The sequence below is a fragment of the Perca flavescens genome, chromosome 3, assembly GCF_004354835.1.
Source record: "Perca flavescens isolate YP-PL-M2 chromosome 3, PFLA_1.0, whole genome shotgun sequence".
NCBI lineage: Eukaryota > Metazoa > Chordata > Actinopteri > Perciformes > Percidae > Perca > Perca flavescens.
The window spans coordinates 16238615-16257335 of record NC_041333.1 but is presented as its reverse complement, the minus strand read 5'-3'; the positions used below and the strand labels follow the sequence as shown (position 1 = coordinate 16257335).

General features: G+C 40.4%; 1 protein-coding gene across 1 annotated transcript; it reads right to left on the bottom strand.

The window, feature by feature from the left end:
• Positions 1–840: 840 nt before the first annotated feature.
• Positions 841–13494, bottom strand: slc1a5 (solute carrier family 1 member 5). Its single transcript, XM_028574359.1, has 9 exons — positions 13411–13494; positions 8144–8705; positions 3562–3604; positions 3385–3453; positions 3091–3257; positions 2679–2912; positions 2276–2470; positions 1944–2078; positions 841–1759 (listed from the first exon to the last, which is right to left on the bottom strand). The coding sequence occupies exons 2-9, from the start codon at positions 8671–8673 to the stop codon at positions 1522–1524; spliced, it is 1611 nt and encodes a 536-aa protein (XP_028430160.1). The 5' UTR covers positions 8674–8705; positions 13411–13494; the 3' UTR covers positions 841–1521.
• Between the last annotated feature and the right edge of the window lie 5227 nt (positions 13495–18721).

Sequence of the window (18721 nt, the reverse complement as noted above, 5' to 3'; positions counted from 1 at the left end):
AAACCACACTTTATACAAACCAAACAAATTGTCCTTACAGACTGTGCTTTAAAATCCATTTGTGCCTTGCTTAGATGCTGGAAGCAACAGCAGGAGTAAAATGTAGGTTAAAAAAACCCTGCATCTCCTTGGAAATGTCATTCAATGTTATCCGGAGTTCATCGGTCTCCTTTCTGTTTTGCTAAGTAGGTGTGTGTTTTTTGGTCTCATGAATATTAAGAAGCATTTAAAAAGACAGACTTCAAGCCATAGTTAAACCTGAGGTTAGGTTGCCTGCCATTGCACCGATGTCCATTAGAAGAGGCAGAAATGCTCGTAGGTCAACCTGTATCCATGCGTGTTGACATCATGAGTCCTTGAGAAAAAAGTTACTTCATTTAGATATGGGACGTTATGGAGAGTATAATTTCCTATTTTCCTCACAATTAGAAAAGCTTCGTACATAAGAGAACCATTGGCATGGAATAACCTCAGATACAACAAAGCCACGTTTCTGCCAACAGCCCGGTTGAGTTCAGTTTGTTAACATTAGAACAGACTACTAAAAGCCTTCAACACCCCCCACCCCAAAGAAAAAACGAAACAAGTTTTTTTTTGTCATACAGACATTATCAGCCATTTTCCCACAGAGTATATGGAATATAGTTAAACTAGTGCCATATGCTATGACAAATCAACTACAAGATACATGAAAGTGGCCATAACTATGTACAACACAATGTATGTTCATATCCAAAGCATATGAGGATTAATTTCATAGGATTCTTTTCCTATACAGGAAGATTGAATTCTGACAAAGTTGAACAAAAAAAAAAAAAAAAAAAAAAAAAAAAGGTTGACCTAACAAAAACACAGAACAAAAAAAAAAAGGGTATTTAATTCCAGATGAAGACCATGAAAAACATTGTCTCCTAATGCAGACCGGGTGCAGCAAGCCATGTGGTGGTCCTCGTCAAATTTTAGGGTCGGACATTTTCATGTTTTCACCACCGCAAGGTTCTTGACAAAGTAGTAAATACCAGTAGTGTACAAATTGTTAACAGGGGGCGAATAGGTAAACACATCCACATAACTTCCATTAAAATAAATTAATGTAACATTTGTTGTATTTATTAACATTAGATCTGCCTTCGCCAACATCTGGCAGAGGGTCACTGGTCCAGCCTCTTGACATCCCAGTGGATGTACAGAATATGGCGAACAGCTGGTTTATACAACTTGGTCACATTGTAAAATTCTGACTTAAAAATTGACGAGGACCAAATGCACCATTAGTAGCCAGCCTATTGTACAATCCTGTCCCTCAACAAGAAAACAAAAATCATAATATGCACTTTTTTAATTCCCCCTTGATTTGTTTCTCCAATTGCCTAGAACAGCGTTGAGGAAAGAGAGCTCTTCATTGAATCACAGTGTGCATGCCCATCCTCTTTTCCTCAGGGCAGGGAAAAACAAAAAAGAAAAGGGGGTTTGAACCTTAGGTTTGCAGGAGTGTCAACTAAGAGTTTGTCAGCAGCTGGATTACATGGCAGACTCTTTTTCAGATAGAGCCTGCTTAGCACCTTCTGCGCCATCCCACCCACCTCGCTTCTTAATAAGCGGCGAGTGCTCGGGGGCAGGAGCTGACGAGTCTCCCCCCAGCCTGACCTCGCTCAGCTCGGCTCCCTCCTCTTGTTTGGACGTGCGGTCCACGAAGTACTGCAAGAGCCCGGCTCCAAAGGCGTCGCCCTCTACATTCAGCACTGTGCAGGTACGGTCACTAAAGAAAAGACAGAATGGATGGCATGCCATTTTCATATTAAGATATTTAAATAATTGCCTCGGACGCCAATTTTGTCAGGGAGCACAGTACATTGGGATCACATTATGCGGAGTATGTCATAACTGTTGCTTGGCTGTCGTGCTCTATGTCCACATAAAATACAAATGGGTTCAGTACTCACACAAGCCAGTCAACAGCCAGGATGAGAGAGATGTCATTGGTGGGCAGTCCTACCGCCTCCAGGATGATGGCTAGGGTCAACACACCACCAGCAGGTATACCAGCTGCTCCAACACTGGATGCTGTAGCTGTCACACTAACACATTTGGAGGGAAGATGACTCCGTTAGAATTGGAGTGCATTTTCACAAACATTAAATTGTGTGTGAGATATCTATCTATCATTGTATACCGACTGTATTGAACGACCTGATAAGCGAGGCGATTGTACAATCAGACGTAGTATTTAATGCAGTCGCGCAACTGTGTTTGTGTCATGTGTTTCAGGACTTACAGGATGGTAAAGACTTGGATGAAGTTGAGGGACGTGTTGTTCAGCTGAGCGATGAAGACGGCAGCCACACACTGGAAGAGAGCAGCTCCGTCCATGTTGACCGTCGCGCCGATCGGCAGGATGAAACGGCTGATGTGCTTGGATACGCCGTTATTTTCCTCCACGCACTTCATCATCAGGGGCAGAGTGGCAGAGCTAAGACACAAGGAACGTGTGAGTGTAGGTCAGCAAATAATGCATGTGCGTGTGTTTTTGTAGAGAGAGCGAAGTGTGTGCGTGTGTGCGTTTTAGAACAGAAGATCCTCAGTATTAAATATTTTACACCAGAGAGAACAGACAAGTGTGTGTGTGTGTGTGCGTGCGGGAGAGAGTCAAGAGAAGGGAGCAGGAGAGAGTTTATTACCTGGAGCTTGTTCCGAAGGCGGTTGCCAGAGCTGTAAATATCCCCCAGAGGAAGGTGTATGGGTTCTTCCTTGTAATTACGAAGTAAATGGCAGGCAGCACGAGAAGGCCATGGATGGCATGTCCGATGATACAGCATGCTATATATTTTCCCAGACTGGCAAATAGTTCGCCAACATTCTCCATCTCAACAATCTTGCCGGCTACAAGGAACATGATACCAAGAGGGGCATACCTGTAGAGAGACAGGAAGTGCAGAAAAAGTTGAAGACAGATCATTAGACAACTATGGCTCTTGAAACATAGCGCCAAGAAAAGTCTCTCAATTCAAGGATCAAAAATATTTAACATGGCGCTTCATAGGGATTTTATTCAAATTCCTCCTGACCAAGAAACACGCGGGGCTTTCTTACCACATGATCCAGGAGACCAGAATCATGGTAGCCTCGTTGAAGGAGTTGAAGAACTTGATGAGGATCTCTCCTTCCTCTCCCAGCTTCCTCAAAGCCACGCCAAACACGATGGCAAACACTACCAGACCAAGAATATTCATGCCATCCTGGTCCATTCCAAACGGCACCTAGAGACACGCATGGAGAACACAGTCAGAACACACAGATCCACACCAGTCTTCACTCTCGAGGCATAACAATATAGTGGCCTTAGTGGATTTGTGGTCTATTTTATGTGCCATTCACTTGGCTCACCTTCTCCACTGTGACATTAAGTATGCCATCGGTGCCATTCTTGGTAACCAGCTTGTAGCTGGTTGCATACTGGATAAGAAAGAAAGTGTTGCCCAGTTAGTTAAGGACACTCAGTCATCTTATTTAAAGATTTAATATATACAATTTCCAGTCATAGACTCGAGATGCAGTACTCACTGATTGAAAGGCAGCAGACACCAGGTTGGAGGGAAAGATGTTTCTATGGAGAGCAAAAACAAACAATTCAACAATACTTTCAAATTATTTTCCTCAGTGTGTACCAGATGTCTTGGGGAAATCCAATGAAACATGTGGCTGTAATTGAATGGAGAGAAATTACATGTGTGGGAACTGAAGAGGAGAATCCGATACAAGTGCTTGGGCCTTGTTTGATCACACACACACACACACTTCAAGTCTGAAATGTTTGATCGCCACATAGAGTTTAAATCAACTATGAAAGTATAGTCCTATTTTATAGCCTCACTTTTAATCTTTCTGTTGCAGAGACCGGGGCTATACCCTCTGGACGTCAGTGATGGTTCAGATGGAATCACAAGATTGATCATGTGGAAATAGCTGAGAGAATTTAACTAATAATCTTGTTTTTTCACTCTGCCCCCACTTCTTATTGCTGTTGTTTTATTCATTCTCCACTAACAAGTAGGCTGTGCACACACACACGTTAGTACATAGGTCCAACTGCATATTAAATCTCTAAAGAAGTTTAGAGTAATAAGGCATTAACTTCACAAGCTCTTTCCAACTATTCATTCCCTTTCATTGGAACCATAATGCTTCAGAATCAAACAGCATGTGACAGGGCAGCATGAAAAATGCAACTGGATCCCAGACACACTTTTCGGGGGCTTTCCCTGACAGCCACAAATAATTCACTTCCTCAGGTGCAGCCATTTTAGTTTTCACAAGAAGCACCTACACATCACTTCCTAATACATCTCGGCGTCGGATACCAACGCACATGGCACCCTTTAAATATACATGCTATGCTAAATTTATGGTATGTTCAGTAATCCATATAAAAGGTTATGTTCATTCTGGTTTTGTGGAGTTTTTCCCTTTACTCAACTCAATAGTCTAGGAGAGGCTCTCATACTCCGTACATATTGTAAAATCCTCTAAAGACAAATGGCTATGTTAATAAACTTGACTTGATTATTGCAGAACCGAAGATGATAGAGTGGTAACACAACAATACACACACTGTCAAACACCATTAGGTGGGTGTGTTTCTTTTATGACAGGCTGCTGATTGTTGGAGGCGAATTTCTTTCCCAGCATCTTGTTACACCAGGAACTAGCAATAAGCACAGAACACCTCACGCAGGTCTAAGTGAAATAGGCATACACATGTTTAGTTTCCTACCAAAAGAACAAGGATTTTAGTTCTTGATGGGGCAGATCGACTTAAACATGCCCCCACTCTGTTCACACTCAGCCAGTCTTTAATGGAATTCAGAGTGTAATATCATAAAGCCATGAGTACAATGAAATGGGAAAGTTCATTAGGTTTGTTGCCCGTCTATTATAATGTACACAGCTTTGTATTACCTTGCCCCCCCCCTTGTGTTTAGTTAACTGCTAAGCTGTTAGGAAAAAAAAATATGACAAGGCACTGACAAGGCGTTCTATAAAAATGAAATAAGTCTGAAAGGTAAATAGCTTATGTAAGAGGAAACTCCAACCTAACATTCACTTACATTTTTAGAAAGCTGAAAAAGGAAAAACTATCACTTGTTTTTAGTTGAGCTGGGAATTAACTTGACTGTACATTATCTAGCCTATGTTGAGCTTGATGAAAAATACAAAAAATTAAGGATAAAATTCAGTCTCCCAAGCTATCAAATACCATAAATACTTGGATTAAAAGCAGCAGTATGTGAATCTATTTTGAGAAATACTTTGTGGTTAATCATTCAATCATCAGTCACCAAGCTCAAGGCAAATACTGTCAGGGTTTCCCCTACCTTCATAAGGTTAAGGTGCAGCACCCAAGCCGTTTTGGGCACCACCTAAGCCGAATGAATGTAAAAATCAATGAGCATCAAAACTAAATACATGACTTTTCTCACATCTAAGGATTGTAGTTGGTACCCAGTTGACTTCTTTAGTAAGTTTTATCTTAAAGATTTTTGAGTGTTATTCATTTTTTATCTGCTCTAGCTTTTCAAACATTTTAGAAACATATATGGTATTAATATTGGTCCAAAATGACGTGAAATTGCATTTGTTTTTAATTGAAAAACGTAACATTTTCTTGAGGAAGGACTCCTAAACCCTCTGCCAAATATATGCACCTACACTGTATGTGGTCAATAAATCTGCAGGTGACCCTAGCACTGACTCATAGCTGTGCCATCTGTGACTGTAAGAGGTCATATGGTTTAAAGTAGGAAAACAAACAAAAAGGCGGGAGATTATTTCAACAAGGATGTGTAGGAGTGGCTCCAGTCAGAGTTTAACCCAATACATGCATCTCGAAGGCGGACATGTCTTTTACTTTACTGCGTGGACAACAACAGATAACATAGCTCAGATGCATTTAACAGAGTGTGTGTCTGAACAATGACTAGGCCTTTTTACGCTTTGATGAGCAGCTCTACAGTCAAAGTCCCACGCTGTCTTTGTTGGCAAAACTAACTAGGGCACCAACTGAGAGGGCTCGCTCTAATGAGAGGCACGGTTTTTGCCCGCTGTCCTATTAGGATAATGTGGAAGTGTGTGTGCGCATTTGCGGTGGTGGCTTGTGTCCTGCACGAGATGAACATTACTTTAAAGAAGGAAAGAACAAAAGAAAATAATAAAACTGTAAAAAAAAAAAAAATGTAAATTAAAAATACAGTAAACAGCAGCCAACTGCAGCAAATAAATCTGGACAAAGATACATTCAGGTACATCAGTTAACAATTAGCTGGACTGCTGTAATGATTCTAGAAGTGACAACATTGCTTTTCATCCTAAAATTTTAAAACATGAACAAAGTCAGTCAAAAATCCTAAATAGCCCATCTGAGTTTTGTAAACCAGATCACTGGGTTGCAACGAAGACCCTGTTGTGCAAGGGCCTTTAATCTGTGAGTGGTTATGTTTTGCCCCATTACTCTTGCATATCCAATCTGGCTGTGAGCAGCGTGATGTGTTTTTAGGACATGCTGCCAGGTCACACTGCTGGAAGTGGAAAGAGGGTGGAAGAGTCTGGCTTTTATAGTACACAATTCCATAAGTAATGTAAAGCAGCACTGAATGCTGCAAATAATGCTTAAACTAACAGACAAAAATATGCAATATGTCCCAAGTGTAAAAAGATTGAATTGTTAACAGATACTGTTGTGAAACATCCAGACACCTGGTGGGGGGGGCGCTGTATTTGTCTGAATACATTTCTAAGTGATAACATCACAGGTCTCTTCTGCTGACACTGTGTCGAAGTGTGACCATGTGTTTACAGAGGTTAAGGTTCAATACCCTTTAACCCTACAGAACACTAATCTGCCGAATAGCTGTTGGCTCAGATAAACAATGCCATCCGAGTAACTACGGTATAGACTTTTGGGTAAAACAGGAACACCAACTACTTCATGTAACATGTTGTGTATGACCGGTTAGTTCCAATTTAAAATGTAATAAGGTGTCAGAAGGTATCGACATCTCACTATTTCAGTCTCTTGAGTCTATTGTTTGCCCACATGGAGCACCGTGGCTTCCCTTTAATCCTCAGTGATTTACGTAGATGAGGTGGCAAATGTCTCATGAGTGCCCCATGAATGTGACACATTCATATTAAAAAAAAAAAAAAAAAAGTGTGACCTACGGATTTACAAATAGGCAAATTTAAAGCGCCTGGTGTAGAATGGATACACTTCCGACCATGAACTTTAAGATTAACAAATTAAAGGCTGAGGTGCAAAATGCACTGAGCAAGCCTTCTGACATCAGTGAGATATGAGAGCACATTTCTCTTTACCACGTGTCTGTACTTTAAAATTGTATAAAAACTACATCCGGTAGGCTACATTGGAAATTAAAAGCAAACGATATCATCTTAAAACGCTCCCTCGGAGTAAAATTTAGAAGAGCAGAGCTGGGTTTTTTTGTACTACAAACGGTGTTGTCCCGACAGGAAGTTTCACCACACAGCTCAGCTCATGTTGGAAACGTGTCACGCACGTGTAGTTAAGACTCCACATGGCAATATTATGAAAAGAAAAAATGTGAAATGAAATAAAAATTAGTAAGTTACGTTTTTGTTCTTTCGAAAACATCGTAAAAAAAAAGAACCGCGGACGTAGGCCTAGCGGCTGGCGCTCTGCCGCGGGGAGGTAACCCTCTTGGGACGCTAACTGAGCTGATGCAACGGCCTGCTGTCATTACAGCACACCTCCCTACGGGCCGGGGATATTAAGCAACAGGTCTAATTTGGCTACTATCCAGTCCAGTGGTTAGTAGGCTACATAGACTATACTTTTCTCTTTAAGTGTCTAAAACCAACCTGACTGGAAAAGAAAGTACATAGTGTCCGGTTACTCCTGTAGCCTCTTTTAAGCAAAGTTTCGGTGTGTAACTACTAACAGGTTTGACAGCTTGTCAGCTTGTGTCCCCGGGGAGCAGAAGAATTACATTCATACATAATTACACATCATAATTGGACTACTTTTCCAGAGAGGGAGGGTGTGTGTGTGTGTGTGTGTGTTTGTGTCCTCAGAAGCTGAGACAGTGTTGAAGGGGGGGTATTCATTTACCTTATCAAATCTAAGAAGGAGTCTATCACTTCTTTGGCGGCAGGCACGTCGTCGTCCAGACCTTGTACTTTGGGCTTGGTCATTGTCCCCGACCCCGGGGTTAAGATGAAAGCCATCACAACCCCGATGGACGACGCAATTAAGGTGGTGACCAGGAAGAAGAGCATAGCCCAGCCGCCGAGTTTGCCCAGGGCTTTAGGGTCGATGCTGGCCGCCCCGGACACTAGACTGCACACCACCAGGGGGATGATGATCATCTTCAGCAGCCGGATGAGAATCTCACCGGGGAAGCCGACGTAGATGATCTGGGTCCTGGTCAACGTCGCGTTGCGCACGCCGAGTCCAATAAAAACACCGATAATGACCCCGGCCACGGTGAGAATCACCAGCAAGTTGGCCATCACTATCCTCTTCACCCGCTGGGACAGGCTGCCCTTCTTCGGGCTGTCCATTCCGTTGGCCAGCGTCTCATCGAGGTGCGCCTCGCCGTTGGATGCCTTTGCTTCTTCCATGTCCATCTTATCAGCCATTGTGCGCGTTTAGAGTTGCCCTGAAATGTATCCTAAAAGCACAAATATTTGTCTCAAAAACTATTTTTACTGTGGTGGGAATATATATATATATTTTTAATATTACTAGCACTGAACTGCCAGCTTCCCTCACACTAACGCACGTTGCTCCTACTTTGTTCCACAGCGTATGCTACTTATCTAACCGGCAGGCTCGTAAAGGCAACCCCCACCCCTGTGACGTGGAGCTGGGCGTGTTTAAATAGAGAACATGGCAATTACAATTCAGAAGTTCCATTACGTTCGTTAAAAACAAAAGGCAAAATACTACTAGGCGTGTTTCTTTTAAGTCGTTGTATTGTATAGGGACATTACCATTACACGAAGGCTTTGATTTAGGTTTGACTGAATTGCTCGTTATATGAATAATTAAGGGTTGTTCTTTTTTAAGTATAATGTCTTTCATCTGTGATGACTTCTTCTGGCTGGATTTTGTTTGTAAAGTTTCTAACAAACGTTACTGTCTTGAAATCCAGGTGGGCTGGGCACTTTTATGACGTGCATGACACAAAAAATAACTATTGCTGTACATTATTTAAAAAATAAAATAAACATTTTGCCAAAATCAAATATAGTTTTAGAAATTCATATTCACTTTATTTAGGGCTACATTTTGGCACACAACATTTGTATTCTCTTACACTACAAAGTAATGCTACACTGCCTCACCTATCTCAATAATCATGCTTATTTCGCCCTATATGGTGCAGGAGTTGTAGACTACATCTAGATAAGCAGATGTTCTGGGCAAATTACTGATAGAACTATCAGTAATTTGCCTTTTATTATTTTTATTATAATAAATATACTGTAGTTTGACAAAAGTAGAGTTTTGCCTCCCAGCAAACCTATGGATGTTAGTAGCATTTTCATATTTAAATGTAGTAGGCCTATATACATTGAACCACAAGCACATATGCTATTTAATACAAACAGCAGCTATCGCCACATGGGTTTGATTGGGCAGCAATTCATTTTTTTGCTTGATGTAAACTGACCAGAAACTAACTACCTGCAACTAGAAACTAAGTTTTGCGCCATGCAGTGAAAAACATTACAGCATGCAACTTGATTATGACCTTGATCATAAATATAATGAATAAATCATGAAGCTGAATGAGAATTTTAAAGTGAGGAAAATTATTGAAAAAGAAAATAATCTAAGCTACAGCTAAGAATTTTAACAATTAACTCTGCTAAGTGCTAACGCTAATCTACTACTCCCTTTTATTAGAGTAGCAGTTAAACTGGGTTGCGTAAGCTGAGGAGCAGAGGCTTTGCCTATACAGCTGTGGAGACTGCCACTGGACTTTGATGATACCTCCTTCCTCTGTGTGTTTATTTGCTCCCCTCCCAAGTACCAATACAACAAAGAATGCCATTATAGTTGTAGTTATAACATCAAAAAGTATTGCATGTGGAACTACAAGCATAGAAATACAATTAATCTAACATCTGGTATGTTTGAATGACAAGGAATAACTGAGGAGCAGGACTCTGCATACTTTCAACTACAATGGGTCTTACCCAATCATTAGGAAGGAAAGAATACACCACATCCTTTCATTATGATCATTTTCAGGGAAGAGTGGTGGCAAAAATAAGAATGAAAGTGAGAGTGAAATTTTGGGATGGAAACCGTCAAAGAGATGTTTCAAATCTATTAGAAAACATGGTTTCTTCTGGCTACCACTCTGCAGTTTTTGGCTAGCGGAGTATCAAATTGTAACACGAGACAGACTCTCATTGTCTGAAATACTAAGGACTACGGTCTGTTAGCTTCAAATGTGTGTGTAGACGTCCAAGAAAGCCTGGGGTTAGCTTACACTCAAACAACAATCTAAACCCCTTTTAACCAGGGTCCTGCTGGTAGAATTTTGTGGGAAAAGCACCTTTAACACCAAAGAATGCCCACAGGACCAGAATTCAGGCTTATAGGAAGCCGTCCTCTCAGTGCTCAGTTTGTTATCTCAAGCTTATTCCTTGTTCCCTCTGACTGCGTGAATGATCGGAGGAATCGCTGTGATTCTGTGAAATAGTGCATTACTCTGTGAGAAAGGATAACTTCAATAGCCAAACCCGCAGGCACATGAGAGCCGAGAGAGTTTTTCTAAAGTAGGCCCCATCTATAAAAACACACGCTGCACACACGCAAGCTGCACATGCTGACGAGCTGAGTTGTTGCTGTTATTTAACATCTTGACATTTAACTGGTCTTCTAAACGCAGATCTTTTACAACAAGAATGACAAAACAATACAGTCAGGAGTCTTTAATCAATGCTATTGACGACCTAGAGCATGCTGTGGACATGAGCACACATTACCATGGCAAAATGTTTGATTATTGGTTTAAATATTCTCTACATGTATATTTATTGTGAAGCCTTAGCCTCAGTCTAACTGACCTCTTAATTTCGGTTTCACTGTATATGTGAAAGGCACTTATACTGCTTTGTGCAGCTTCATGTTTTTGGTTTTTAGTGGTATGTAACAACTATTAAATCATTAGTCCTAAAATTGTCCCCCTCAAGATTAATTGGACTAACTTTGTTGATTCCCTGACGTTTCCTTTAGCGTCTTCATCACAGCTAAAGTTGAATTTGTCCAATAGTTTGGCTAATGACCAACTATTATTAACATCAACCTCAGCTGCACTTTGTGTTTAGTGCTAATGCAAATGTTAGCATCCTACCAAGCTAAGATTGTGAACATGATAAACGACAGCATGTTAGCATTGTTTTTGTGAGCGTGTTAGCATGCCGTTGTTAGCATTTCGCTCAAAACACTGCACACTACTGTACACTGCTGTACAAAGAGCTGCTAGCAAGGCTGTAGACTCTTGTTATGATATAATTCATATAAGGTATTCACAGGTTTTCTCAATGCACCATCATAGAAACTCATGAAATAAAAATACAGATTGTTCTGCAAAGCAAAATAGGATATATAAGAAAGCTTATAACAATGCAAAGGTAAAAGTGAACCATGGTTAAATCTGAAAAGCTCAAATTTCCCCCGGTTTGTTCCTTTTTTCCCCCTCAAAGCTTATCCTACAGTTGATCACAAAATCCAAAAGGGGCTTCTTCTTAATCTACAGTGAAGTATTTTAAATCTATCTGGTAAGGTCACTGCTTGGTGAAGTACCTGAACACAGGCATGCAGAACAAGCATCATGTGACCTTTGTAACTGGGACACAGGAAAAAAAGAACCTGGCACAAAACACAGCTGTCTCAGGTAGCGTTGATAACAACAGGTAACAGACAATAAAGAAATTAGAAAGGTGGAGACAAAGAAAACGTAATACCACATCTGACTGTACCGTCCAGTAACTAAATTCTACTGTTGTCATGTAGCAGGGCCAAAATGCAGTACAAAAAAGACTTTCACTGACTGCAAGCTCCCATCCAAGGACATTTTGTAAGAATTCTACAAAAAAAAACTTCCACAGAAAGTAAAATCATAAGAATGTGTGTCCATTAACTACATAATAGACAAGGAATGTGCTGAGTCATGAAAACGCAGCATGTCTAGATTTAGCACCACTGTTATCCCTATATTCCAGAGGTGACGGGAAGGCCCCTAAACCCTGTCTGATCTCGTAGAGCCTTCTGTGATCAGGAGGGGCCTGCCTGAAATTATTTACGGATTTACACAGTGTAATCAGACTCACATGCCCTGCCTACAAACATCCTCCTGTGTCTGTTACAGCTTGTCTTTCAGAACCCGACTGACTTCCTGTACAGATGAACTACGAGTTCAATAATCTCATCTAAATTACTTAGTCTTTATCATTTATTGTCATTTAGTGTTGTTTGCCTTCATAGAACATGCTTGCTATTATCACAAAATACCAATATCAACCACAGGAACAGAACTCAAACAACCTTTAGTAAAGGATTTGATAAAACATTAGTCATGAGTGTCTTTAACCCCTGCTTACAAAGGGACGAATAATGCCTAAACATGTTGGCTTTTAATGATTAATTTATTGATAATTGAGGAGTTCAATGCCTGAAGTTTGCCAAAACTTAATTACAGTACAGCAATTAAATTCATCTGTTGTTTGCCCTTTATAATACAAGTTATGTCCAAAGCTTCATATAGCATTTTTTTGTATCGCCCCCACACCTAACTAACACGTATTCTTGCTCACATGGCCCTTCCCCATTCACAAACACTTTGGGTTAATTATTTGCACACTGCATACATCCGCACAACTATTTAAGAGAAACCTGTTTAAACCACACCATGTGTTAGAAATCTGCTTTTGTGCACCATGGTTTTAAATGTTTAACCCTGCACTGCTCCCCCCCCCCTGCACCCCCTTCTCCCCTTCCACGACACAATTTTCCCTTTGGCTTGTTTTTGCTCTAAGGCACAGTTACTGTGAAATGCCAACAGTGTGTTTTCTACCCATAGGTTAAACATTTTAAGTCTGTCTGGCAGTTGCTAGTTAATCTAGAGATTTTGGAAGCTGACACTGTATGCTCTCTCTCTCTCTCTCTCACACACACACACACACACACACACACACACACACACACACACACACACACACACACACACACACACACACACACACAAACAAGTAAGGAGATCTAGAGTACAGCATACAGTAATTATCTCCTCACAGTAAGTAATTTGATATTTCTGCATGCTCCCTCTCTCTTTATCTGTAATAGGTGGAGTGAGTTACCTTGTGGAGGTCATGTCTGTCTGTTTAGCCAAGGCTGGTCAAAACACACCCTGCCACTGCACCAGGACACAGATGGCCATCAACATTCTGTGCCACTGTAAAAGAAGGACAATAAACAATACAAGCAGTACATGTGCACGCATGTCACTACCACACAGTGTAAATGTGTACATGTTTGTGTCACTGTGTGCATCTGAATAAATGACCTGCAGTAGGCTGAGGTCAATCAATAACACGCAGAGAGGAGAGCAATCAGCTGGGTCTTGTTTTCGTCCATGCAGGCTCAGTGCTATACTGCACAGTCATACTGTACACAGCTAAATCTTATAATAATAATAATAATAATAATAAGACTGCTTTTGGTTTTCATTCTTTCCATATTTCAGCCGAATCAAGGGTGGCAGTTTAGATGCATTTGGGAAATGGAAAAGGTCAGTGTATATTTTGGTCATTCGATTTTCATTTCATAAACAGGTATTCAAAAACAGAAAAACAAGTGGTTATTTGATTTTCGTTTTAAAACACAAAATTTGAAATTGAAATACAAGGCGTTTTTCCTTTTCATTGTCAAAAGGGGATGGGAGAAATTTAAAATATGCTTTGATTTTCATTTTCTATTTCATATTACAAAAAATAAAATCACTCGAAAAAATAGAAACGAAAAAAGGCCTGTTTTGTCATTTTCAGAGACCGGATGTTGTCATTTCCAAGGCAACAGCATTAACGTTACCGTTACAGCGCCAAAGTCTGGTCCCAGCAAACTTTCTGTTGCTACCGTTAAGCTTGCTGATCTGGCAGAAAGTCACCGGTTTTTCGGGATCAGATCACGGGGGTCTAATGTTATAATGTTGGCTGCTGCCGCTGCAGCTAGCTTAGCCACCCGCCCTGTGACCTGGGTCCCCGGTTCGCTCTATGTTCGCTCCCCGGTGCTGACTGACTGGTCCGTCTGCAGAGCTGGCATTACCGCTCTAGCTAAGATGGGAATCAGACCAATCTGCCACACTTGTGTTTTATTCACATTTTCTTTTGTTTGCAGATAATAATATTTGATGCAGTGATGTCAGACAGGCTTGCTAGCTGCTTTTAGTCTGAGTCTGTGAGATAACCAAACTTCCTTTGAATATAACGTGCAAATAAATAGATGGAAATAAATAAAAGTATTCTAAAAATAAATAAAAGTAAAACATATAGGCTATTGAACTATAATGACTAATGCATATGTTTATATGTATTGCCTAATGTATGTATTTCATAGATATATTTATGTATATTTATGTAAAGAGGTGCAAAAAACGGAAGGAAGTTAGGCTACAGTTTCCCTCAACTGCAGCCTGGGTTTAAGCCAAACTGGTCGGCTCCGGTGCTACTCATGGATGTATTAAGAGAACGTGCTACTGCCTTGGAAATGCAACATCCGGTCTCAGAATATGAAAAAACAGGCATTTTTCATTTCTGTTTTCTAGTGATTTAATTTTTTGTTACAGTGAAATAGAAAATAAAAAATCGAAGCATGTTTAAAATTTTCACATTCCCTTTTGACAATGGAAATGAAAAAACGCCTTGTATTTCAATTTAAAATTTTGTATTTTAAAACGAAAATCAAATAACCATTCGTTTTTTGGTTTTTTAATATCTGTTCATGAAATGAAAATCGAATGACCAAAACATACACTGACCGGAAAATCACTTGTGATTCACTCGTCCCATCCCCATGAGTTAAGTGGAGGAACTTACATATGGCCACACTAAAGTTCAGACTCAGGGGTGAGATGAAAGGGACTTTTAACATTCCTCATATGTATCCAACTCTAGGACACAAAAAGTGAATCAATCCTAGCTCGGGTATTGTTATATGGCCAACGGCAGGCCGCGAGGGGAAGAAAACCTCTGGAGAAACATTGTTCTAAAACAGTTAAACACAGACGAAACAACAGAAGCCATTCATACTTGTTACTGTGATGAAACAATTCACTTACTTTATTTTATTTATCCATCAAGTCAGGACAGTTAGTAGCATAGGTACTGTTACACCCTGGAACACCTCTCCTCTCATTTGGTTCAGTTAAGTTAAGCAGGTCTTGTCAGCCAGTTCTAAAGATGTATTCTGCTGTGTAACATGCAGATTTAAGTTTAGTTTGTATAACATATAAATATAAATAGACAGTTTACTTCTTCATCAACAGATTAAGGTGCCAACAGTTGGGGGGGACGGGGACTAAAAACACTCGCAGAACAAAATCTTCCCACAGGACATTCGCATGGAACAATCAGGCCTGGGAAGGACACGCCAGACTTAGCGACCGAGTGCTCTGATTTGCTGAGATCAACACGCCCTTCTCACCACGCCTCCCCCTTTCCCGGCTCCTTTACCCACAGTCCTGCTTTGGAAGTCATATGATACTGTATGGCACGAAGGAGCTCACAGTTTCTTCTTTTCACCAGCCCACCCTCTCTCGGTCTCTCGTTTTCTACCTCCCACTCTCTTCTCGTTCACTGGCTTTCTTTGTGTAGATAAGGACTGGGCTGAAGAACAAAAAGAACTGAGGGAAAAGACGTGATTGTTCGCTTTCTCCTGCCACTTTTTCTGGCTTCTTTTAAGTCCGAAATGTAAAGAAAGTCTCATAAAACACATCTGTTCTGAGAAAGTCCCAACTTTTAAGGGTTTAAAGGTTTAATGCTATGGACTGGGCCCTCGATGGGGGAGTATTTGTCCTTTGTGATAAAACATGCAGCAGTGACAACCTATATTGCTGACTCATTGTTAGAGTTGCAAACAGCATTAAAATAGAGACCTGTATTTCTCTGCTCTCTTCCCATTCAGACCGCACATGCTCTAGCTAGTCATGAATAGTTTTGTGTGTATACAGGTTGTAGAACACAGAAAGTATGTGTTCTCTGTATATCCTGCTTCAATTTGCCCATAAAATTGGAGACTACTAGAGGACAACTAAAATATTTGGTACATGTCGGGGAAGAAGAGGCTCTGACCTATCAAGTAGTATCCAAACAGTCCATCTATTTAACACAAGACAACTGAAACTACTTCCATTGGTGAAGAGTATTGCAAATGGACTGAAGCTGGCTTGAGGATATCATGGTTTTAGAGGTTTAGATTTTTGTATTAACCATTTTGGATTAAACTATGACAATATAGAAAAGCCTAAAGGGAAATGATGCATTATTGATATGACAACGTAACACATTTTACAATGAAATAGGTCTACCCATGAGATGTCGATGAGAAGTTATTCAGTTGCCCTGTAGCTTGCAAACTGTCATTTCCTGATATGATATGTGATATGGCTTCTGGAAAAAAACACCCCAGGAGTGAGGTGAACCCAGCTGCATGTAAGTATGAAGTCAGGTTCACTGAGTGCAGTTTAGTCAAAAGGCTGAGCCCCTCCCCTCATTTTATTGAACACCCTTATGAACATATGTGGAAAGTAGTTAGTTAACTACTCCTCATGTATACTAGTAGTTAAGTTACAACTTAACTCAATCTAAAGTACATTTTAGCAATATTAAAATTAGGTAACTATGACACCACCACAGAGTTGTGTGTTTGCAGCTGTTGACGTTAAATGAACTTATATGAACTGTATTTACATGTACTGCTTATGTGTACTATGTCTGTTTGTCAGCATAGTGTATGAGCCTGTAATGTGTATAACTGTTTACATGAGAAGTAGCTGGCTGTAACTGGCCCTGTCCAGAGTAGAGGTCACTCAGATGTATAGGGTAGTTTACACAAGATTTGAAAGAGAGCTGGAGGTGTGACCACCTTGTTTACTCTTCCTCTCAGGAAAGGTTACTGCTGCTGGGTTTGGCGGGGCTGTTGTCCTTCACCTGGCCTTCAAAAAAGGATTGTCCCAACACTCCACAAATGGAGACACGTAGAGCTGGGCGATATGGAGAAAATCAAATATCACGATATTTTTGATCAAATATCTCAATATCGATATTGTAGGGTTGACAATTGGTGCGTTCACAAAATATTTACACAATGAAATTCCCTTGTGCTACTTTGCACTTTCAGAAAACAATTCCGCCACTGACCAGGAAAAAGCTAGTCTAAAGTCAGTGGCGCGTTATTCAGATGCTATTTTAAGGGTAGAGTGTGCATACCGCACATACACTTTGCTTCTCTCATCTCATGGACCCAGCAGTTCCCATTTTTGCAAACCATACATAAATACAAGGAAAAATATGACCTTGTTTTACACAACATTTCCATGAATCATGGATGTGTTGATGACATAAATAAGGAAATATTAGAGGACTTAAGGACATGTGATGTTGAACTGCATGTGCCTATGCCACACTTAACCCAAATGCCCCAGCAGCAGCATGGGAGAGGAGAGACAGAAGAGCTGCATCGTCTATAGTGAGGTAATCCCGGTCTAATGTTAGACTACATTGCAAAAAATATCACCATGCATTCATAACCTTGTGATTCAGTTAGAGTGAGCCCAAAACATCGGAAAGTATCTTTTTGTGACATTTCTTTATTAACATTTTGTCAAAAAGAAAAATCAATAGCAAACGTGGGTCTCCTCGGCTGTGAACCGCTCCTGGCGTGCGCCCATGGATGTATTAAGAGCGTGCGCCTAGCAAATCCTCCATTATAATAGCAATCCGCCATGGAACAAGCGCGTCTGCTTTTAAAGGGAATGTGAGATAACGCTCTGATTGGTTTATTGCACGTTACGCCCAAACCACACCTATGAGTAATGTAGCTACTTCAGACCAACCCATTTTAGATTTGCGTCGGGCGCAAGAGTCATTTATCCCGCCGGTAGGCTATAATAGCAACAGCGTACGAGATCCGCCCACAAAGCTACTTGCGTTTCAGATCGTTACAATAGGGCCCCAAGTTGTTTAAGGCAAAGATAGAACAACTAGAAACCATCTGGTAAGTTCAGAAAATGACATAAATTTACTGTAATGTAGCATTTAAAACCAGGAAAAGACACTTATATCATATTACAATATTTTGATATCCAAAATTGAACACGATATCTAGCCTTATATTTTGATATCGATATAATATCGATATATTGCCCAGCCCTAGAGGCACGTTAATACCTACATGCATAAGTACTAAAGTGAACTACCTTAGAACCAATGCTGTAGTAAGCTAAATGAAATTGGTGGAATGGAGGCATGACGATTTTAAAACTGGTTTAATCAGTGTTGACTAACAAGAAAGTTCAGCAGCAAAGTTAAAAGAATGTGGTTGATCCTGAGCATATACTGTATGTATGTATATATGTATGTATGTATGTATATATGTATGTATGTATGTATGTAT